The following is a 24,259-nucleotide window of genomic DNA, read 5'->3' as shown; positions in this document are numbered from 1 at the left end:
GTTTCAGCTTGCCATTGCCGATAGTTGTTCCTGTGATTTTAGAGCTAGAAGGGACCTTTAGGGACTGTCTTGTCGCATTCCCTAAATTTACAGGCTGAAGTTATGATGTTGGCCACCGTCTCTGTGCCAGATTCTGGGCTGGCACTGGGGGCTGAAAGGTGACTGGGATACTGTCCTTATCCCAGGGTGCTCCCGGTTTGATAGGGAATGCAGAAACTTGTCTTGGGAGCCAGAGTGACAAGTATCATAATATAGGGATCCACGGAGTGTTTGTAGAACATAGGAGAAGAATGAATTACTTTTCCTGGGTTAGTTGCGGCAAGTTTGAGAAAATAAATCATCATTGAGCTGGTCTTTTAGGGATGAGTAGGAGTTTGGCAGAAAAGGAGGCCAGAGTGTCCTGTGCTGAGGGAAGAACAGAGCTGTTAAACACAGTCTGTTCAGAGAACAACAAATTGTCTGTTGTGACTTGAGTGTAGGATTGAGGCAATGGGGGCTCTTGAGATGAGGCAAAAATTTTAAAAGATGCAGTGTGACCTGAGTTTGAAGGTCTTTGTGTGCCATGTTAAGCAATACAGTCTTTAAGTGGACTTTGTGAAGAGAAGTTATATGATGAGGTGTGCGGTTTAGGAAGAGGGAATGTGGTGGCTGGGGGAGAATAGACAAAAAAGGCCAGAGGCTAGGGCTGGGAGGTCCATTAGGTAGCTGTTGGCTGTAGTCTGGAGTGAGTCTGCAGAATAAGACTAGAAGGCAGCTGAGGACAGAACCTTCTATAATATCACCCTTCATGGAGGCTGCTGAGGGAGGCAAAGGATGGTTGGACAGTTCAGGTGATAATATTATTTGAGATAATAACAGCAGCCATTCACTGAGTACCTAACACACACCAGGCACTCCACCGGTTGCCTGAGAAACTTGACACACTTGACACCCAGCAGCCCTGCGTGGCTGGTATTCTTTTCCCCTATTTTACAGATGGGAAGCTGAGTAGGCTCACAGGAACCAAGGAAGAGAACATTTCCAGAAAGAAGGGGTGGCCAGCAGTAGGGCAGGTCCTGGAGAGGTGTGATGCGGACCCCGAGCCCCAGGGATTTGGCAGATGACAGTGGCTTTGTTTTTCCTCCTAGGTTCGCCCAGCCTCTACACGAGGAGATAGCCCTGCACAAGTACCTCAAGCACCGCAATATCGTTCAGTACCTGGGCTCTGTTTCCGAGAACGGCTACATTAAGATATTCATGGAGCAGGTGCCTGGGGGTGAGTAGTCCCTGGTCTTCTGGTCTCACACTGAAAATCACTGATGGAACTATAATGTGCATCATTGTCCATCTTGCCATTTAAAAAAATGACAGACTTTTTAGATGTCAGAGAGCATTTATTTCTCAGAGGAGTTGGATGTAAACTTTCCAATGTCTCATGAACAGTCTCTTCGTGATTTGTTAATTTAATCATCAAATATTCATCGAGGATCTACTGAGTGCCAGCTGCTGGGCTGAGCGCTGGAGTCAGAGATGAATAAAGCATAGTGTCCGGTCCTGAGGCCTTCACAGTGTAGGAGTTCAAAGGTAGTCTGGAGAAGAGGGGACAGAGGTTTATTAAAATGCTATTGGAAAATAACATGTTGACAGTGAAATCAAACACCAGTGCTTTATCCCCACAAAATCCCCAAAGGCAGGCAGCATGGTGTCGGGGTAAGAGTTCCTCGGGTCTGGAGCCAGACCGTCGAATTTGAATTGGTCTTTCCAGCTGCAAGTTGTATGACCTCAGGCAAATTCTTTTCTTGAATAATGTTTTATTTTCAATTACAGTTGACATACGTTATTCTATATTAGTTTCAGGTGTATAACACAGTGATTAGACATTTATCCAACTTAAGAAGTGATCACTCCAATAAGTCTAGTACCCCCCTGACACTTTATATAGTTATTATAATATTATTGACTATATTTCCTATCCCATACTTTACATCCCTGTGACTATTTTTGTAACTGGCAGTTTGTATTTCCTAATGTCTTCCCCTTTTTCATCCACCCTCCTAATCCCTCTCCCATTTGCAACCATCAAAATGTTCTCTGTATCTATGAGTCTGTTTCTGTTTTCTTCATTTATTTTGTTTTTTAGATTTCATATATAAGTGAATCGTAGGGTATTTGTCTTTCTCTACCCGACTTAACTCTCATAGCATACATAATACTCTCTAGGTTCAGGCAAATGTTTTTTACTTCTCTGTGCCCTCAGTCTTCTAAATAAATGAATTGTAAAATTGGAGTAATAATTGCTATCATAATTGGAATAGTAATAATTATTGGAGTATTAGTGACTTTATCTCAGTTGGTTGTTGGATGGATTAAATGAGAAAATGTATGTAAAGCTCTTAAAACAGTGCCTGGCAGAGAGCAAGAACTCAGTAAGTGCTTGTTTAAAAAATAGCAATAACTAAGGGCCGGCCGAGTGGCTCAGTTTGGTAAGAGCCCGCTCAAGAGTGCGAGCTCTGAGCAACAGGGTTGCTGGTTCAATTCCCGGCCTGAGTTGCGCTGCTGCTGCGCTGCCAACAGGTGACAGGATGACTCAGCTAAAATAAATAAATAATAATAATGATAATTATTATCTGAATTCAAAATGTAAAATTTTAGTTAGAAATATATTAAGAGCCAGGCAATGGGCTAGACTTTGAGGGTTACATTAAGGAGAAGTAAAGTTGTTTCTTCTTCCCCCAGGTTGCTCACAGTCTAGCAGAAAGTATGTCAGTTGCTGTTCACATTAATTGCTATTCCAGGCATGAGGTTTAAGGATGACAACAGAATTGGAGATAGATGTGCACTTCCCCTTTTGCAGTAGGGAAACTGAAGCATAGCAAGGTTCCCACAGCACTGTGTAAGGGGGGAAAGCCGTGATTGGCTGATGCCCGAGGGCCTGCATGACGACCTCTGAAACATAGAATGCAGTGAAGAGGGGGTTACTTTTGGCCCAAAGGTTCAATGTTTAATAACGTAATTGGAGGATTGTGAAGGCAGACCTCCCTGCCCCTGTGGCCTGGCATCAGGAGCTTCTCACAATGAGGACAAAGAGACCCAAGCTCCTCCAATTCTAGTCCCTGTCACCCTAAAGGGCCCCTCCTTCTGGTCCTGTCCACTGCGAGGTATAAAATGTGGCTTTGATCCAAGCTGTGTGGCTGAGACACTTGCACTGCAGCATTGGGCCAGCCCTCCCAAGGTCAGAGAGCATTGCTGCACTCTCCTCCTGACTTTGTGCAGCTGAACAGAGCCAAACCCAAAGGTGGTCCCACTGAATTCCTAGGGACACAAGGGGTTCCAGTTCACCCTCCACCTCTGACTCACGCCCAGTCCCTTTCCTGGCTGTGCTATTCACACATCTTGGAAACAGGCAATAGAGAGGGAGGAAAGACATTGCCTTTAGCCCAGGTACAGTGATGCTGGCATGAGTGCTTACGTTAGGTGAGCAATATCACCTGACTGTATTTCCCTGAACTCTTAGAATTCAACCTTTGTCACCCTGACGAGTTCTCTGCTGTGTCTGTTTCCAGGAAGCCTTTCTGCTCTTTTGCAAACAAAGTGGGGGCCGATGAAGGAGCCCACCATCAAGTTTTACACCAAGCAGATCCTGGAAGGCCTTAATTATCTCCACGAAAACCAGATCGTGCACAGAGACATAAAGGTACTTCATTGTCTGAGCCAAAGAGGTCTCATTTGTGCATCTCAGATCATGTGAGCTGCTGGCAGTGTCTGCAGACCTACCAGCTCACAGAACGGAAGGGATTGAGTGTGACAGTCCCCAAAGTGCAAAGTCTAGTTTCCTAGAGATCTGCAACTGTTTCTTAAGGTCCATATCTGTTTCGTGTTTGTTTGTTGAAATCTGTCTTTAAGTATTTGATGTTCTTCCTTTTCTAAAGGGTGATAATGTTCTAGTGAATACCTACAGTGGAGTGGTGAAAATCTCCGATTTTGGAACCTCAAAACGTCTTGCAGGAATGAATCCATGCACAGAGACTTTTGCTGGTAAGCAGACCAGAGCTTGGCGTGTGGTGGCCATCTTGGAGTTATGCTTGCTATGCAAGCTGCAGTCCTTCGAGAGTTACTTCCTGAGCACCTCAGTGCAGTGTGGGCAATTGATAATTAAAGTGGATGGTGCATTGTCCCCAACTCCAAATTGTTTGAACTTTGTCATAATGACACACTTAGCCACCTACTTGTGGCAACAAGATTGCCTTACTTCTTTGTCTTCAAAGGTTGGGTAGGTATAGTGCTCTGCTTAAGGTTTTCCGAGGGTTCCTAATCAATCAGCAAAATGGGGGCATCTCTTTAATAATAGTGCATTATTCAGAATCGTGGGTAATTCTGAATAACAGTACTCCTCAGACAATTTAGTAGGACATTTTATTCATCTGTCATAAAAATAGCCCGTTACTTGTATAAATTCTGGTACCTTGAGCTTCCGTAGGATTGCGATCCTAAGGATGGCTGATTCTTCTGGGGAATATGGTACTGTGCATTGTTTGAGGAGTTGGGTTTTCTTTTCCATGTGTCAGTGATGGAACCATTTAAGTGTTGAGAGGGACTGGACTCACAGTGTGGTCTAAAATTGCCAACTAGCTTTCCATTTACAAGGCCAATGAGTAGAATGGTGCTCAAAAGCTACCTATGGCGTTTTGAAATTCCAGCTGAAAAGCAGCTATAGAAAAGACTTTGATGATGGAAAGAAGTACCAGTTTTGAATAAGTAAAGGTTTATGGTCCCCTAAGGTATAATAGAAGGATCACAAATATCTTGCTTGATGGAATTATGAAACAGCGCTCATAATGTTATAGCTACAAAATCAGCTATAAAAGCCAGGTGACTGTTCTCTGTCCCTGTAGCACCAAGCTGCACAGTAGCTAGATTTGGCCTTAGATTGGGTGAATAATGTCTCAGCTTTGAAAGAGTTTTCTTCACCAAGAGAGTTGTTGTATGTCGGCCACTGGATGCCCACAGTACAGACACATCCCCTATGTAAAGGGAACTTTCATGAATGAGAAATTACTTTTCACTTATAAACCAGTGGAGGTACATACATCTCAAAATGGAAAAATATTACACTAAGGACTTCCCCAGAATCTGCCAAACAAAGAGTATAGTGAATTTTCATTCGTTGTTTCTGCTACAAATATACATATAGCAACAGGTATAGGAGTATGTATATATGTATGTATGAATGGCAATATTTTTAGTACCTTAATTAGAAATGACTTCTATCCTCCTCTTTGGAAGCCACCAATTAGCTGGGCACTATGCAGCAAGAGGGGCTCTGATATGATGAAGAGTTATTTAAAGACGTAAAACCCCCAACAATTTATCTCATAATTAGCATCCCTAAGGAGAAAAAAAAATTCACAAAGAAAACACATGTATAATTCATTATCGCATATCATATTTCCCAAGTAATTGGCTTGAGAAGGCATGGATTTTGCAATGGAAAGTAATGCAGGGGTGTTTGGGGAATAATAAAGAAGGGGGTCTCATTTGGGGTAGGAAATTCCCCTGCATATAATTACTCTTTGCAAAACAGAGCAGTTCTGTAAAGAAATCTCAGCCGGTTGGTGCAGCGCTCTGTTTGGGTGCAGGTGGATGCGGTAAGCCTTTTGCACACAGATGCCTGGAGGCTGTCAGAGCCTGGAAGGAGAGCCAGGGGCTTCGGGCAATTCTTGGCCTGGAGCGCGTCCCTCCTGTCTTCCCCGAAGGGTGTTCCCGTGTGTAAACTGGCTAGAGTAGGAGGTAGAGCCATTATGGCCAGGGTCAGCCCCCTTTGCATTTGTTTACTTAACAGCTTTATTGGTTTCCAGGAAATTTTCCTAGATATGCAGCCATAGTTTGTGGCCAGGTTTTGAATGTTTCTGTCACCCCTCAAAAGGTTCAGATGCCAACTTGCAGTCAGTTCCTGTTCCCACCCAGCCCCAGGCAACCACTAATGTACTTTCTGTTTGCATATATTTGTCTGCTCTGGAGATTTCATAGACATGGAGATACAGAGTGTGGTCCTTTGCACGAACTCCTTTCACCGCACATAATCTTTTCCAGGTTCACCTGTGCTGTAGCCTGTGTCGGCACTTGGTTCCTTTTCCGGCTGAATAGTATACCATCATGTGGCTAGACCGCATTCTTGCCAGTTAGTGACCATTGGGATTGTTTCCACTTTTTGGCTATTGTGAATGACATGGCTGTGAGCAGTCACATCAAAACCTTTTTGTGGACACATGCTTTCATTCCTCTTGGGTAGATACAGAGGCATGGAACTCAGGACAGGAACTCTGTTCTGGTATATGGTTGTAAACATCTTTGGTTCAAATTCGGGCTCAACCACTTGCCAGCTGTGTGGCCTTTGGCATGTTACTTAACCTCTCTGTGCATCAGTTTCTCCATAAGTAAAACAGAGATGTGTATAGGACCTACTTCATAGGGCTTTTATGAGGAATAAATGAGTTAATATTGAGGAAGTGCTTTGAGCAATACCTGACTCACAGCAAATGTGACTGAAGTATTTGTTAATTAAATAAAAAAAGTACTAATTTGCACGTAGAAGGTATGGTTTATTAGAGTCGGCAGGAGCCTTTGAGAGAATCAAGTTTATGGGCATAATTAACATGTTAAACCTGTTGGACTCAGAGGGTGTTGTCATAACAGCCATTTTATTTATTTATTTAACGATTTTATTGGGGAGTTGGGGGAGGGGAACAGCATTGGGGAATCGGGGAAGGGGAACAGACAAGTTGCTGTCCTTTTGTTCTTCAGTCTAGTTGTGGAGGACGTTGCTTCACTGGCCCATGTTGGTATTGTGATCATTGCGCTCTTTCCAGGTGAGGCAGTCACTTGCCAGCCATTGGACAGCCGCTCACAGCAGCTGCCGGCTGCTCCCGGCAGCCCAGCTCCAGGTTGAGCTGTTGTTCACCATCTTAGCTGTAGAGGGTGCAGCGTCAATGGCCCTCATATGGGATGCGAACCAAGACCCTGCTGCTCAGAGCTGGCGAACCAAGGCAACTCTTAACCAACGCGCCATTCGGCCAGCCCATAACAGCCATTTTATTTTATCTCCCACTGCCCTTTACATCCCACCCAGGTCACTAATCCTTTCCCGTGACTTTTCCAGCCACCCTTAGATAACAAAGAAAAAGTCTTAATGGCACTTTGAGAAGCAGACACAGTCTAAATGCAGTACTTGAAAGGGTTCAGGCCACTATACTCACCAATGCACTGGTCCTCACTGAGAGGGCAGCCTCCTCTCCCCTGTCCCTGCTGCTCCAGTGGCAGGCAGCACCGGAGTCGGGGTGTCCACCTTTTCTCCACGCCTCACCTCTTCCTTCTGCACCAGCTGCAGGAGAAGAGAAAAGATTACTCGACGTTGTCACTTGACTAACACTGTTCTAAGCTGCCTTTATGTGCTATTGCTAACACTCCCCGCCAGTCCCTCTGACTGTAACTCCCATGTCATGGCAGGGGCCTGCCCTTTAGCTGACAGCCCCCTGCGACCCCCACCCACACTTTCCCCCCTTACATTACATCCACCTCTCCATCTTTTCCTGGTGCAGGATCCAGGCTCAGGAAGACTGCTTTTGGGCAGGATTCCTATTTATTTATTATTTTTATTTTTATTATTAGTATCAGGTGTACAAAACAATGCAATAGTTATCCTTTTCACCCCTCACAAAGTGACAACCCCACTCCCCCCATCCCCTGCCCTCCCACCCCCGATATCATACTTATCTATTACAATTCCATTGACACCATTCCTACACTCTTCTCCACGTCCCATGACTATATATGTATTAAATTATAGTTTACATATAATATTATTCAACAGCACCTTCAGATGTACAGTGCAATGTTCAGGCCTCTACACCGTCTATGAACTGGCCTCCCTAACAAGACATGAGTCCATCTGGCCCCCTAAAAAATATTTACAACATTATTGATTATATTCCCCAGACTGTCTTTTCTATTCCTGAGGCCTTTTTAAAAGACCCTGAAGCAGTATTTCTACAATGGTCCCATATCTGATATCTAGGGTCCATGCATCTTTTACTCACTGTCAGGAGTGTGTGGCAATATCCCCAGACCCTGTAGTCCCCCACACTGTTGCTATAAGCTGCTTTCGTTCCCATGGGAACCAGCCATCTGTGTAGCTTACCTGCCAGGGACACATACATACCAGTGGAGCTCCGAAGGAGCCCAGAAAGGCTTTGGGTTTTTAGGAAGTGGGGTCCCCTCCCACCAGGCCCATCCCTTGGCCAGGGTAAATGGGATGGCCCCCAGGGCCATGGGAAGCTGCACCTTACTTCTCATTTCTATAATTCATTAATATTAAATTTTGAAACTTTGGGCTCTAACGCTGTCTTGAGGCGCCCATAAATGATGCTAATACATGTGGCCTCCTTTCAAGTGCGATTATGCTAAGTGGAGGTTGAGTTGCTTGGACTCAACCATGGGCCCACACCCTTCTGGGGACAGCCCTTCCCCAACTCCCATAATGAGAGGGGGGTAGACCTCCCAGCATAGCTCTCTGAAGAGGTCAATTTCAACACCAACCCTCCTCCAGTCTCTACTCTCTTAACCCTGTGAGCCCCTTGGTCTGGGTGGGAGGTCCCTGAGTTTAGGGCCCATGAGTTGTGTAACCACTTGTCTTTGACCCCCTTAGATGTGTGCACCAGACAATGGTCCCTCTCTCACCCCTTGCCTTGGTAGATGGATCAAATCTTGGCACCTCAGTCAAAACTTCTAAAGAATTGTCCTATGCCATGTGTTTTCTTTGCTGGTAATTGAAAATCTTGCTTGGGCAATTGTCCAGGTCTGCCCAGTGGATTTCATGTCCCAAAGGGGCTGGGTCAGTGCCTGTGGGTCTCCTGGTCACCTTGTTCTGAACTCTGTACCCTTGTGTGGATGTTGGTACCTGAGAACCGTGGTTGGGCAGCTGATGAAGTGAGCATCGTGTGGGCAGACCGGTTGGGGGGGTAGGAAGCCCTTTAGAGAATCATATTTAAGGCAAGCAAATTTTCCAGGATTTCTGCATTATTCAGATGCCCCCATGGCATCTTCACTTGGTCTTCTCAACAGAAGCCAGCCTTGGACACAGCCCACAACATGCACACCGCCCCGGGATAGTCCCTTGACTGTTTGAAATAGTCATGTGGATCGTCTCTCTGTGTTGGTTGTTTACTGTGAACACATGGCTTCTCTGTGAGTGCAGTGGTAAATAAAATCGAGCACCCAGTTTTTTGCTGTTGCTCTACATCTCCAGTCATATGGAAGCAAGTCACATTATGGCTTTGGAAATCCTTGCATCAGCTGCTCTAATTCACGCAGCTTTTTTTCCACTTGTGCTTTTCTTGGATTCAGTGCATGGATCAGCAATGTCACGGGGTATAGCTCCAAATTTGAAGATGGAAGACCTGGCTTCTAGCTTGTACAAATCCCGTAGCTGCTCTGAGCCTCAGTTTCCTTGGGTGCGAAATAAGAATAACATTAGATAGCATCTCCTCTGCCTGACCTTAGGGAGTTGTGAGAGTCAGGTGGACAACATAACATGGAGACTCTTGGTATGCCATTGAGTGCCAATCGGAAGTCGGATATTGTGGCCAGCAGCCTCCATGATGCCTCCCGGTGATCACCACCTCCTGGTATTCACAGCCTGTGTAATATCCTCCCCTTGAATGCTGACTGGACTAGTGACTTGCCTCCAATGAATCGAATAAGGTAGAGTGGTGGTGTGTGACCTGGAGGCTAGGTCAGAAAAGGGAGTGTGGCCTCCCTCTTGCTTGCTGTCTCTTGGATCACTTGCTCTGGGGGAAGTTATGTCTTGAGCGGCCCTATGGAGGATCCCACCTGGTAAGAAATCGAAGCTTCTTCCCAACCCCCACCTGAGTGAGTGGGTTTGCAGGCGGGTCCTCCAGCCCCCGTCGAGCCTTCAGATGACTGCAGCCCCCACTGACATCTTGGCTGCCATCTAATGAGAGACCCTGGGCCAGATCCACCTGGGCCCAGATGTCCCTGGGATTCTGACATGTAGAAACTGTGTGAGATCATAACTATTGTTTTCAGCTGCTAAAGTTTGGGGGAATTTATTGTGTAGCAATAAATAACTAATATGAATGTCATTGCTAAGTTCTTCCCTTTAAAAAAGTTGGTGTTCACTATGGTTCCATATAAACAAAACCTCCTCTATTTTATCATGAAGCAGAGTAATCCTTCAATTATGAAACAGTTGTACTAAGGTGGGCAGTTATTCGATTAGGGCCAACAAGTCATTGCGATGCAGTTTAGTATCATTTTCTATTGTTGCATAATTTTGTAAGTTTATTCTCTTGCTCTTTAAAGAATTAATTTTTAATGGTTGTATTACTCAGGGTCCAGGCAGGAAAATTGAAATCGCCCCAGCTCTTTTTACAGAGAGAATTTAGTAGAAAGAACTGTTTACTGAGACTGAATTTTCAGAAAGCAGCCTACAGCCTTAGGGGGAGCACAGCAGAAGGGGATAGGAAGGGGTGGGTGCCTCTGGGCTGCAGCAGGTAACTCTGAGGGGGCAAGATGAAGCTGGTTCTGGAAGTATGGGGGCGTTAAAAAAGGCTAAAAACTGGAGCCAAGCGCTGCCCTTGGAACCAACTGAGGGTCCAAAGCACAGCTTGCTCAGAGGGACAGTAAGCAGTCTGGATCAAGTAACCTCTCCTCCTCCTGTCCTTCCAGGCTCTCTCACTCTTTAAGCGCCACCTAGTGGCATATCCTAACAGGTAGCCGCAGGCAAAGCAGAAAGATGGTTTGCAGAGTCCCAGGCCCAGCATCATGGAGCAGAACTGAGAGATAATAGCTTAAGAAACAGCACAGTGTCAAATCTTTTCTCAATTAATGAATTATGGATTAGTTAGAAGACACATTGCCTGCGAAGGCCTCTCTCTCTGTTCTTCACAGCAGCAGTGGATATTGTGTCACTGGAAGTTCCCTTCCTGGGGCTCTGAGCTTGCCTAACAATGCAACAAGTACTATGAGCTCTCGTCTTGCCCAACCCTGCAAACAACTGAACACTTTGCCACCACCACTGGGCTTTCAGCTGGAAGACCAAAGATGTCATTTCTGCCCTGCTGTTCAGTTGCACTCACTGATCCAGCCTGCTTTGTGTTTAACTTTAAATTAGTAAGAATTAAATAAAAATGTTAAAATTAAAATTCATGTCTTCAGTCTCACCAGCCACATTTCCAGGGCTTAACAGTCCTATGTGGATTAGTGGCTATCATAATGAACTGTACAGAATAGAATAGTTCCATTGCTGCAGGACATTTTGTTGGTCAGAGCTTTCCTAGAGCCTTTCAAAGGCTCATTGGAAGGGAAAATGCTAGTAAGACATTAGATCTTCAAGAGGAGGAGGTAGCAGATAGCATCTCCACACTTTTTTTTTTAACCACCGAGCCCTTTGTTTTCATTGATGAAGACTCAGGAAACCTGCTTTGTTGTGTGATCTTGAGACAGGCACTTGAATCTCTCTGGGCATCAGTGTTCTCTCTTCACACCTTGGCCAGTGTCCTGTTTAAAACAGAGTTTGCTGTTTAGTATAAACCTCATTGCCAGCACATCGCGTCTGCTGTTGTCGCGTGCACATTTCCCCTTTCCTCAGGCTTAGTTTCAAGGAAAACCAAAGATTCTATTCCCAGAGCCCTTGGTTGTCCTCCCTGCCCCCAACAGTCTTTCAACAGCTCCTTCTCCCTTTGCCATGTCTGGTCACCACCTTCCCTGTGACAACCTCTGGCGGCTCATGACCTACAGGAGAAAGTCCAAAGTCAGAGCCTTTGGAACACACAGCTTGCCATTGGACTTCACCTAGGTCACTGCCTCCTCCATTCTTTCCACCCCCAGTCCCATGTCAGACATCGCTGTAGCTCTCTGAGCTCACTCAATACTTCCCACCCATGGGCCTTTGCTCAAGCTCGTCCCCTTGCCTGGAAGTCCTCCCATCCCTTTGTCTCTTTGACCTTCTTGGCAGGAGTCTGGTTCACTGGCAGTCCCAGCTGCCGCCCCTTTGGATCTGCCACCATGTTCATGGCAAAGTCATGCTTTACCCCAACTATTCCTAGCCAATGACTGAGCATGGTGGGGGTACTAGAATGAATGTGGGAGTCTTCCACTGGGCAGGTTTTGGGCAGGGGCTCCCCACTGGCCTGGATGAAGCTATCTCAGAGCTGCTCTGCCTTCTGAGACCCTTCCTACCCAATGCTTCCTTCCCCGTCTCCTTTCCCAGACGTCAGACCTACATTGCAGTCTGACAGCTCTCCCTGCCCATCCTGCTTTCTCCTCCTTTATCCTTCATACACCTTCTTCCCAATGAATCTCGCATATGTCTAATCCCGTCTTGGCATTTACTTCTCAGAGGCCCAAACTGAGCCAGCCATAGCTTTCCCTGACTTGAACCAGGCTGAATCAACCACTTGTGTCCACCTCTGTTGTAGCACTTATTACATTTGCCGTCACCGCTGCCATCATCACATCATCATCACCATCATCATTATGTCTGTGTTCTCCTCTAGGCAGCTCCTAAAGGTCTGGCACTGTGTTTTTAGCATTGTGGTGCCTGTATCCAGCATGCATTAATATTTGCTTACTGAGTTGTGCCCATTTATCCTTCAAGGGGCTGAAGGATAATACTAATCAACATGATTAGTGTTGGTACTAAAGGAAGTCATGCTGCATGTCTCTGGTCAAAGAAAAGATACAACCACATCATTTACGCATGAGAGCAGGCCCCATCTGTCATTAACATGAGAGTTTACTTGTTTACTGATGGTTCGCTTAGCTTTTAAGCAACAGGGTACCTACAGTCTTTGTTTTCTTTTTTTCCTCAATAGGCACTCTGCAGTACATGGCACCTGAGGTTATCGATCGAGGACCTCGCGGGTATGGTGCCCCGGCTGATATCTGGTCCCTGGGCTGTACCATCATTGAGATGGCCACTAGCATGCCTCCATTCCATGAGCTTGGCGACCCGCAGGTAGCAATGTTCAAAGTAAGATATGTTTGGTGATTTAGGTGGCTGGTGTTGGGGAAATGTAATTAAAATCAAAATCTCTTCCCAATCCAGAAACTTCTCCACAAAGGTAGAAGAGAAAGGAAAGTTTTATTATTGAATAAGCATTAAATCAGAGTGTGATGTGTATCATAGGCAATCTGCTAAGAGATTGCAAAGACAGAAAGAACTCGCACCCTTTTATTGAACCAAGCAGTACAAGCCTCTCCATCTGTGTTCTCAAGAGGAACACTACCTAGTCTTCAGGTGCAAGGACTGGACAGCGCCATTGGTCACAGTAGCTCACCTGAGGTTCATCTGTGTTAGCTAATGGACTTGACCCAAAGGGAAAATAACCTCAGATCTTTAGAACAGGAGGTAGTTTTAGAGCAAGACACCACCGAAGTTTGGCTCTTACCCTCCCACAAAAATCAGGAGACAGAGAATGATGACATTCAAACAGATGGCTCCCAGGTCCTTGAAAGAGACATTCCTGGCAAGAGGCTTATTTAGCTTTTAAAAATATTGACATACATCTCAAAGAGACAAAGAACTTACAGGTTTTCTAAAGTAAATGCTCTAAGAAAAGAGGAAGTTTATCTTCCCTTATTTTCAGCAGGGAAAATTAAGTGTCTCATTTTCAGTCTGTATTTGCCCTTACACTGGGTAATACTCAAAGGCCGCATGTGTCTGTGTCCTTGGCGAGCAGGTTTCTGACTGGGTTTGGGAGAGGTGGGATTTTGGGTATGTCGTGATGCTTCCTTTGTTGCTCTAAAAACCCTCCCAGAGCTAACAGGAAGGGCAGCCCCTGTGCATCAAGGCCCATGTGGGACTAGCAGTTGGTCACCATCACTGGGGAATTTACTGCTGGGCCTGTTCCCTTAGGAAGGGACTTTCTTGCTGGCGACCTCAAGGGAAACTGATGCCAGGACAGCCCTGTGTGTCCAAGGGCAAGGTCAGGTCTACAGCATCTGGCTTGTACACTTGGAAAAGTTGAAGAGAGCTGCAACCCTAAGAGTCCATTACCAGTTCTGACCTTCTGTGGAGCCTTTTTGTTCGCCCCCAGGCTAAGAAGGAAGAGAGGGGGTCGCAAAAGGCCAAATGGCCACTGCTTATGGACAACAAGGTTGCAGTGCGTCAAAGCAGCCTGATGGAATGTGATTCCAGAACGTAATTTCTTCCTTCCTGCTTCTCTGCCAGACCTCCAGCCTCAGCCTCTTCGGCAGAAAGAACTCAGAGGCACGAGTGCAGGTCTCTGCTCATGAGCTGAGTGCAGCCTGCTGTGCTGTGGGTGCTGTGGCTGCTGTCCCCTGCCTGGCCCCTGCGGACTGTTCTCAGAGCTTCCCACCCTCCCAGCAGCTGTCAGGCAGCTCAAAGCCATGACCTCAGGTCGACAAGTGTCTATTGGCACCTGGATTCCCAACAAGACCCTGAACACCAGGGCTGGAGGACAGCAGCGACCTTCCCCAGACCTTTTATGTCTGTCCATGATGGAGCCAACTGGGGCCATTGAAGCTCTTACCTGCCGCTTCAGTCACAGGCCTCAGAATAAATAGTAGCTGGTGCTGAGAAAAACCTGAGGGCCCACCTGAGAACCATGGATGTCTGCTTTTTGATCTGCTGCCAACTTCCTGCAACACTCAGGAAACCTGTCTGAAGGCTGTGACTTGCTCAGTTCATCCATAGGGCATGAGTCGCTCCCTCCCTCTTCCTCCCGTTTCTGGTTAGCTCATTAGGTATACCAGTCTTTGAAAATATTGGGAGTGTTTTGGATGGCATGTAAGGTCAGTTTTCATTGCAAACTAGAGAGCTACTATTAAATAAATAATGTCCCCTGTGTTCTCTTCGCAAAGATTGTAGAAATGATTTCTGGGAGCTCTAGACTCCTTCAGAAAAGTTTCAAGACACTTTTGGGCAGTGTCTGAAACAAAAGGAACTGTTTTTCCCCCAAAGGGGCTTTTACAGGTTCAGTTGTGTCCTCCAAGAAAAAATATGTTGGAGTTCTAGCTGGTACCTCAGACTATGACCTAATTTGGAAATCGGGTCTTTACAGAGATAAGCCATACTTGGGATCTGTCATACTGGACCTAATGCAGTATGACTGGCGTCCTAATAAAAAGGGGAAGTTTGAGCACAGAGATAGGTACTCACAGAGAGAAGATGATGTGAAGAGACACAGAAAGTAGCCATGTGAAAGTGGAGGCGGAGCCTGGAGTGACGCATTTACAGCCAGGGAACACCAAGCACTGCCTGCCACCAGCAGACCTGGGAAGAGGAGAGGCAGTGTCCGCCCCGACAGCCCTCAGAGGGACACGCGGCTGTACTGACACCTGATTTCAGACCCTCAGCCTCCAGAGCTCTGAGACCACCGAGAGTAGTACTGTTATGTAGGCTCTGGAAAGCTGATACCTTTTGAGTAACAGCAAAGCACCCTTAACCCTACCAGACCTGAGGCCCTGAACCTAACTGTCCCCTATACCTGGGCTCCTGAGCATTAAAGAGAAAAAACCCACATGATATAGAAAAATGTTAGTTACATGCAAACAAGTGGTTAGAATAAGATGGAACTTGGAGACATTGTAGAAAATAGGTCTACCTTTCATCTAGCGCCAATATTCCACCTTTGTGTGCCAATCCACCCAGCAGGATGAGCCTTGTTTCACACAGAGGTACTTCTTGCAAAGTGAGCACCAGATGTTGCTCTTCACCTTCTTGCATGGATTGTCTTTGTAAGACACTCCAGGATTTTGCTTGTTGTACCTGGAGTGCTTTTCCATGCACACAACACAGATATGATTAGATAAGATATGATTAGAAATTACCAAAAAATCGGTACAGCGGTCTGGTAGGGTTAAAAGTTGTACTTGTGGGGTGCCAGGGTGTGCCCCATGTTTGTTCTAAGACCAAGGGAAGAAGCCACCCTTTGCCTCTTGGGGTTCTTGTTATGAATTTTTGTCTCTGGTCCCCCTAGCGCCCTAGGTCCCTACCCCTCAGGTGAAAGGTGCCACCTGTAACGTGCCCTGCATTTCAAATCTTGGAAGTTGAATTCTGTCCAGCACTTAGTGTTTTCAAAATCCAAAATTCCTTTAAAAATGTTTTATTTTATTATGGTGAGAACACTTCACATGAAATCTTCCCTCTCAATAAACTTCTAAGCACACAGTCCCTTCTTGCTGACTCCGGGAACGATGCTTATTCATCGTTCTTCATCTAGAACTTATTCATCTTGCTTAACTGAAACCTTTCGCCCACTGAATAGTAACTCCCCATTTCCCCCTCCCCCAACCCAAACTCTCGAGCTGTCCTCCTTGCCCACGTGAGAGCAGCATGTCGGACAAGGTGCATACATGGTGGTCACAGGACGTGGGGAAGTGGTGTCAGAAGGCTTGTGGTTCGCTCTCTGCAGCACCCAGATCTTGCTTAGGGGGGCAAGGGAGGTCAGGCCAGTCCCTGGGGTACCAAGGAGCTGGGAATGGGGTGAATGTGGAGGCCAGAAGGGCTTCCACCCTGAAAAGACACAGAGAGGATTGCAGATTTTAACATGACAGCTCTCAAGAATAAGAGTTGCCCAGATGGGCAGTTACACAGAAGGGGTTATGCAACATGGATAAGCAGGACTTGTGAAAGCATTGCCGTGTCACAGTGACATATGACAACTCAGCCCCAATTCCTGCTCCCCTCCAGGTCACAGGGACAGAGAGCCTTTAGCAGGACAATGGGGAGCTGGCCAGAAGTGGGAGCCGAAGCAGAAATTGTAACAGGAGCCTGAAGAGGAAAGGGCATTGCCCTCCTTCGGCAGCTTGTACCCCACGGGGATGAGGGCATGGGGCATGAGGCACCAGCCTCCAGGTTTGGTCTGCACGTGGTTTGCAGCTGGAGGTGGGGGATTTGGGCTGTGAATGCAGACTCTGAGGTGAGTGGGGCGTCCTCTGGGGACCCTGTGTATCAGGGCACAGATCACAGATGCCTTTGAACACCCTCAGAGCATCCTGCTGGAGGCTGTGGTCCCAGCCTTGGGTCAGTTATCTTCTGTGTAACACACCACCCCAAAACTTCAGAGGCTGAAAGCAATCACTTTTTATTTCCCACAGTTCTGTGAGCTGACCATTGGTTCTTCCACTGGTCTTGCCCAGGCTCACTCGTGTGCTGGCTTGGCTAGGGCAGGATGCTCTCAGAGACCCTTGCCCACGAGACCCTTCACGCTGGGTGTCCTTCCTGCATGGCGGTCCCAGGGCTCTGAGGGGACTGGAACAGAAACTTCAAGCCTCTTAAAGCCTCAGCTATGAAACTGCCCCGCACTCTGCTGGGCAAAGCAAAGTCCCAAGAGACCATCAGGGGCTTGGACAAGGGTGCACGTCATTGAGGCTGTCTCTCCGCTTCATCCCCAGCCCCTAAGAGGTTGGCAGGTGTAGTGGCTTCGTATTGAACCCAGGTTCGCCCGAGGCCTCACTGTCACATTGGTCCTCTCTCCATCAAATGCAGGTGGGGATGTTTAAGATCCACCCAGAGGTTCCTGAAGCTCTTTCAGCAGAAGCCAGAGCCTTCATTTTGTCCTGTTTTGAGCCTGACCCCCACAAACGTGTCACTGCCGCCCACCTACTCAAAGAGGGTTTCTTAAGGCAGGTGAACAAGGCCAAGAAGAGCCGAATTGCTTTCAAGCCATCAGGTGAGGCCTACTGGGACAGCTGGGTGACCAACCCCCTGGGACCCAGACTTCCCTGTACCTTAGAGTGCCAGCTCTCCAGAGCACTGAGCTTCCCACGTGGCGCCCAGTTTTGTGAAGTGTGGGGGTGGGGGGATGGGAGGTGCAGCAGCTGTGGGATTGTCAAAACCTATCCAATGAATGCCCCTCGATTTCCTAACAGGTGCACCAAGAGCCCCACAAGTGATAATGGTGCCCCTCCTTTGTGAAAGCCTTCCTTTGGGGACTGTGGGGGAGGCGAGAAAGGCCCCCAGCTGGGGTTTTGAGTCTTCCCCACCTGCAGGGCCTGGTTGTCAGTTTTGGAGCCTGGCCTATCCCCCTGTGCTGCCCCTGATCTTGATTAAAGGGCATGTCATGTCGGAGAAGTTTGCCTGTGGCAGCTGTCCTGCAGGCCACTGCAGAACCCCTTCTAGGGCAGTACGTCCTACTGGCAATGACTTAAGACTGGCCCCCGCAAAGGAAGCCCTTTGTTCTTTTCCCTGCTGTGGATGGTCCAAGGCAGGACAGAGCTGCTCAGCATCTTGCGCCGGAAGCATGCCTAGCTATGTCAGTGTTCCCTGCAGGCTGCTTAGAAACGCGCAGCCTCAGCCCGCCCCAGACCCGCTGAAGCAGGAGCTGCGTGTCACCCGGACCCCTGGGTGTTTGTGTGTACCAGTTAGGGCAACACAGGCGCAGCAAGCCCCAGCATTGGTCCTGTCTGAGCCTCTCCCTACTTCTCTGACGTCTCCCCAACTCCAAGCCTCCCAGCTCCCCATCTGAGCCTCCATTTTCCCTCTCACAGTCTTCCATATCTGAGGCCCCATCCTCCCCCCCAGCTCCCCGTCCTTCTCTGAGCCTCCCCGGGAGCATTCTTCCTTTCTGAGATACTCTCCAGCATCCCCCCTTTCTGATCCTACTTCCCCCTCTGTGCCTCCCCCTCCTTCTTTGAGCCCCCATCTTTTTCTGAGCCTCCCCCAGCATCCTCCCTCTCTGAACTTTTCCCCTTTTCAGTCTGCCCTCTTTAAACCTCCATCCTCCCTGGGTGAGCGCCCCGCCCCCCCCCCAGCATCCTCCTTCTCTGAGCCTCCCCCCCATGTCTGTCCCCACACAGAGGGTGCCCGGGGCACGGCCCTGGCACTGTCCACACAGAGGGAACCCACAGGCAACAGCGAAGTTATCGATGTGTCCTCGGACTCGGATTCCTACTCGCATGTGTCCTTCGAGAAGGCCCGGGAGCCCAAGCGCCAGCTCAGCCTGCTCAGGTACTTCTGGCCCCATCCTTCTGCTGTGGGTCTGTGAGGAGTGCTCTGGCCCGGGGGCAAAATACCTCCTAGGTCAAAACCAGATGGCCTTGCAGAGTTTCACTTCCTTTCTGCTTGGTCGGTTGGGCAGCGGGGTGGTGGGTGGCCAACAGTGTGGGGAGGGGGGGAGTAGTGTGCTCCTTCCCCCCTTCCGCTCCTTACTCCCCCTACTCTGCAGTCTTCTCTGCCCCTCCTTTCTCTCCTTCCTCCTTCCCCCCTCCCCTTTTCCCTCCCTTTCCCAACACTGGTGCTACGGGTTAGGAAACACTGCATCCCTCCTCCATCAGCCTGCCTCCTGCAGTTTCATCTCCTAGAGGGCAGGGCTGAAGAGGAGCCACCTCTTAACCCCTCCCCTACGGGGTCCTAGCATGGAGGCTTTGCCCAGGGGACGTAGGGGTTGTTTGTCGCCTGTGTTTGTCCTCAGTGTTCCGGATGAGAGCTCGACCTGGGAAGACCAGAGCACAGCCTCATCCACCGAGGACAGGGACCTGGGCCTCTTCCAGCTGCGCAAGGACAGTGAGCGACGCGCTATCCTGTACAAAATCCTCTGGAAGGAGCAGAACCAGGTGGTTTTCAACCTGCAGGACTGCGTTTTGCAGGTACAGGCTTGGGGTGGAGGATGGGGGTGCACCCAGGTCCCGGCACGCATCCAATGGGACCAAAGCTCCTACTGCCCTGGAACATTTGCAGTTACAATAATCACCAGAAGTATTCCCCAGCGTCTTTCCCTCCTCCAACAAGAGAAAATACAAGGAAAAAAAAGGCTCCCCTGAAACCAGTTGGTGGAACGCTGCAGCGAGGCTAGGCATAGCTGGGTCGGTGCTGCCTCCTGGTGGCAAACCAGCCAAATGGCAGCACAAAGCTCAGGGGCGCCCAGCCTTTGCCCTGCTCTGGGAAAACAGCTCCTTTGAGGAGAAAGGTTATGGATGAAAATCTTGGAATCAACTTATTTGGAATGGGAAAAGTTCCATTTAGGAAGAGGCCACTGCCCAACTCTGCTCCTTCTGACAAAGCCTGTTCAAGGGCGGGCATTATGGGGGGTTAAACGGGATGGTGGAAGCTTTCCTAGAGGGGCTTTGTTGTGAGTGTGTGGGGGGCAGCGAGAAAATGGGGCCACATAACCCTCTGACAGGAAAGATGGAGGGAATTCCAGGAACAGACCCTGCCTCACCTGTGGCGTCCACATTTCCTTTAGCAAATGCATAATGGACAGTCTACTTAACCTAGATTCCCATCTTACTTGAGTTTTCCCTTCCTCCCTGACTTACTCAGTGAAAGGGATTTGTGTGTGTGTCTGTGTGTGTGTGATCAGAGTTCTGAAGAGTTGCACCTCTCAGTCGGCCACATCAAGCAAATAATTGGGATTCTGAGGGACTTCATCCACACCCCGGAGCACAGGGTGATGGCATTGATGATATCAAAGCTAAAGGTGGACCTGGACTTTGACAGCGCATCCATCAGTCAGATTCACCTGATACTGTTTGGATTTCAGGATGCTGTAAGTACTTCCTCTGGCCCTAGAGAACATGCCTGAAGGCAGGATGCCCACCGAAGCAGCTCCTAGCCAAACCCATGGAGTTTCATTACCATCTTCTCCCATAGTCCCCATCTCCTCTCACCTGTTTACACCTGAGCCCCGAGTTAGCAGTTCCTTCTAAACACTGAACATGCGAGTGCAGGTGAATGGGCCAACTGAATTTGGCCACGGAAGGCAAGAGTATAGGATTTGGGAACAAGTGGCATCTGCCAGCTGACTAGGGTTGGGGCTTAAGCTTATGTATGTGTCTCCCCAAACAGATGAGTTGCTCCAGGCCCAAGACCACATCTGGCTCAGCTTTGTGTCCCAAGCCCCCAACACAGAGTCTGAGGTTTCATAGGTGCTCAGTAAGGGCTTGTTGAATAAGTGACGAAGAGGTCCAATGCGGGTAGATGGATTACTACCCATTTGCTGGACCCCAGCATGAGTGCAGGTCAGCTTGGAGAAAGATTCAGTCCAGAAAAACACACAAGTCAGGTAGAAATCCAGAGCACAGCACCAAAGTTAACACTTTGTCTCAGAGTAGAAGCAAAATAGAATGAGAAAGAATGTGTACATTTCAGAAGTCCAATGGACCAGAAATTTGGATTTTTGTGATTTGTAGGTAAATAAAATTTTGAGGAACCACTTAATTAGGCCCCACTGGATGTTTGCGATGGACAACATCATCCGGCAAGCAGTGCAGGCTGCAGTCACCATTCTCATCCCAGGTAAGTGCCTGCTTTTCGGTCAAGGTGAGCTTTCAAGCTATGGAAATAAGAAATGTCCTCTGCATGTAACAGCTGTTGCTTTCTCTTTCCCATTTTGGCTGTATGCTTTCCTGCAATGAAGTAATGCTGCCACAGACCCTTTGGGGCTAAGATTCTGATTCTAAGAATTTCTTTTGGTGCTGTATTTCCGTGCCCACCCCCCTCCCTGGGCAGAACCGAGAACACATGTAAACTCGTGATGTAAAAGGGGTCATTGACCCTACAGTGCATCCTGCTGTGTGCTCAGAAACACCTAATGGTTGGTGGGTGATTTAGTGGCAGTCCCCTTGCAGAATCACCATGCAGTAGCTATAGAAATCTTTGGCTTTTGTCGACTGAGAGAGCAGCTTAATACCCAAGCTGATTTTCCTTCTGTGGTGACTTGTCTGATGAAGGGAGGTTTGCAACACTTGTGTTGACACTGCCACTTCCTCTCTTGACTCTGCTGCGCCCCTGTCTTCTGCCCACGCCCCTGAATGCACTGAGCCCAGGCTCAGCTTCCTTCCCGAAGAGGCCCGTTAATACCCAGGACTGCGCTGCTCCCCACTCCCAGCAGGTGGCTTTCTGTAGTAAAAGAACTCAGGCCACGTTGGAAGCCCTATTGTACCTTTTTAGAACTGTCCTTGGCTAACATCTTTAAGCCTCCGTTTTCTCACCTGTAAACTGGGGTGATCATATTTGCATACAGAGAACTGAAATTAAGTCTCGTCTCCATTTATAAAGTCACAAGTCCCTGGATAAAGTGTGGCAGTGGCCAGGCCAGCCTCTGAATGGCCTTGTTTGCTGGCGTCAGGCATAAGCTACATGTGGCCCTGGCTTGTTGAACCACAGTCCTTTCTTCTTCCGTGATTTCTCAGAGCTCCGAACCTACCTTGAGCCGACCGAAGGGGTAGACATGGAAGAGGACCATCTCCCAGCAGAGCTACCTGGAAGCGAAGCACATGCGATATGCGGAGGGAGCAGACCCGCTTCAGCACTTGATGAGGCCCAGCCCCAGCAGCGCCTGAGCCTCCAGCTGGGCGAGCTCAGGCAGGAGACCAACAGGTCAGCAGGGGCGGGACAATGACCTAGACCAGCAAAGCAATCGGTTTAGTTGAGTGCTTTACCCAGGTTTCAGAAAAGCATCTTCACCAAGGAACTGGGCCACATGCCTTTCTTTGGGGAGTCAGAGAGGTCCAGTGCTTGCCACAGGCCACACAGAAATGAACCATACTAAAGGCAGCAGCATCTCGTCTTTTCTGTTGTTGCCACATGGGGCCCTGGGCATGGCCTGTGGGTGCAGCAGGCGCAGCAGTGGACATCTGCAGCCTGCCGCCACACAAGTAGCCAAGTTGGGGATTGGTTAGCACTTTGTCGATGGCATATGTCCTATAACTCTGACCCCAAAGAATTTTTTAAATTAACTGGTAGTAGTGGCAGAATTTGTAAAATTTTAGAAATATGACAGATGTGAAAGTTGATAGTAATAGTTAGCACTTCTTTAAAATGTTTTTCTAGTCGTTTGTAATTACCCAGTTCATCGTTATATATGGGCTTGAAGGTTATTCTTCTCCACTGCTGCTACTCTGTCATCCTCCAGTCTCGGTAGAATTAGTAATTAAATAGCTAGCACCTGACTGCAAACAGCTGACAAACATGGTCCCTACAAAGCACTCCTGTCTTTGTGGTATGGAGGTGGAGGATGGTGCCTACGCCCAAAGTGATCCTGACGGGGTGGGTAACTGGTCTGTCCCAATGAGCATGAGACCAGCTCCTGTGCGGCGATCAGCAGGCCTTCCTGCTTTCTGTAAAGGTTCGCAGTAGCATTCCTCCCACCCTTCAGATCAGTGCTTCTCCTGTGCCTCTCCCCGCAAGCTGTTCCATCAGGAGCTTGGCTTCTGTCTCCCTCGCTTTGTCCCCGGAGGAAAGAGCCTGACTAGTTGAGGAGACAAGTTGAAGTTATCAGGTCATCCCAGATCATCTTTCCGGCCGAGTTCCGCCAGGGTTTCTTTTGGTTCATGGCACATTTTGAGACAAAATATAGCCATGCTCTGAGCGCTGGTCTTTGTTTTGAAGGGGAGAAACACAAGGAAGGTGCCCCTGTGCGGGCTGAAACCTGACCACGGAACTTTGAAGAAGTAGACTGACCATTGGGGTTGTGCCATTTCTTTTCAATCTAATGTTCAATAAATGTTTGAGTTGAATTGAATGGTGTTAAGACTCTTTCTGGGTTTTTTTTTTTTAAAAACAGACTTTTGGAACACCTACTTCAAAGAGAGAGAGAATACCAGAATCTTCTACGGCAGAACCTAGAACAGAAAACTCAAGAATTGTATCAACTTCAGTTACAAATCAAATCTGATGGTGAGTGATTTTCCACTTGCTCTGACTTAAATGTGTGACACCATTTAAAATGTCGCTAGTATTCTAGCCAGCCTTCACACAGCTGAGGTTGGTCTCTGTTGAACCAGTTAAGTAATGCAGTAGATTCTGGACTACTAATCAGTAATAAAAAGGAACTACTGGTACATTCAGAAACACGGATGCATTGCAAATGCATTATGCTAAGTGAAAGAAATCAGATTCAAAAGGCTACATGCTATGACCCCATAAACATATAATACTTTATACAATATACTGTTCAAGGCAAAACTACAGGAACAGAAAACAACGCGGAACGGGCAGGGGCCTTATTATAAAATAAAGACCACGAGAACTTTTTGGGGGTCATGGAAATTTCTGTATCTTGATTATAGTGGTCATATGACTGCTTGTCACAGTTCACAGTGCTGCATAACTAAAGAAAGGGTGCTTTACTGCATAAATTATACCTCAGTAAACCTGCCTTGTTCATTTTGTGCCACTTACTAAAGGGCTTACAGCTACCTGTTGGAATGGGTAAGCTCTGATGCAAAGCCTCAATACTGAAACCATTTCTCCATTTGATTTCCAGTGCAGTTAGGGATGTGATTCCTTAGAAAAGAC

General features: G+C 47.8%; 1 protein-coding gene across 1 annotated transcript in view; it reads left to right on the top strand.

Annotated features, from left to right (window-relative positions):
- The window catches only part of MAP3K15 (mitogen-activated protein kinase kinase kinase 15), a 120,544-nt gene that overhangs the window by 94,802 nt on the left and 1,483 nt on the right, over positions 1–24,259 (top strand). Inside the window, exons 16-26 of the mRNA XM_019666853.1 lie at positions 1,128–1,255; positions 3,543–3,673; positions 3,909–4,014; positions 12,870–13,027; positions 17,510–17,693; positions 18,820–18,970; positions 19,434–19,608; positions 20,322–20,507; positions 21,151–21,256; positions 22,153–22,339; positions 23,526–23,638. Coding sequence (XP_019522398.1) covers positions 1,128–1,255; positions 3,543–3,673; positions 3,909–4,014; positions 12,870–13,027; positions 17,510–17,693; positions 18,820–18,970; positions 19,434–19,608; positions 20,322–20,507; positions 21,151–21,256; positions 22,153–22,339; positions 23,526–23,638 — 1,625 coding nt within the window. The remainder of the gene's footprint in view (positions 1–1,127; positions 1,256–3,542; positions 3,674–3,908; positions 4,015–12,869; positions 13,028–17,509; positions 17,694–18,819; positions 18,971–19,433; positions 19,609–20,321; positions 20,508–21,150; positions 21,257–22,152; positions 22,340–23,525; positions 23,639–24,259) is intronic.

The sequence above is a fragment of the Hipposideros armiger genome, unplaced genomic scaffold (assembly GCF_001890085.2).
Source record: "Hipposideros armiger isolate ML-2016 unplaced genomic scaffold, ASM189008v1 scaffold_13, whole genome shotgun sequence".
Classification (NCBI taxonomy): Eukaryota; Metazoa; Chordata; class Mammalia; order Chiroptera; family Hipposideridae; genus Hipposideros; species Hipposideros armiger.
Note: the sequence above shows the minus strand (reverse complement) of the source record. Positions and strands in the feature narration are given on the sequence as shown.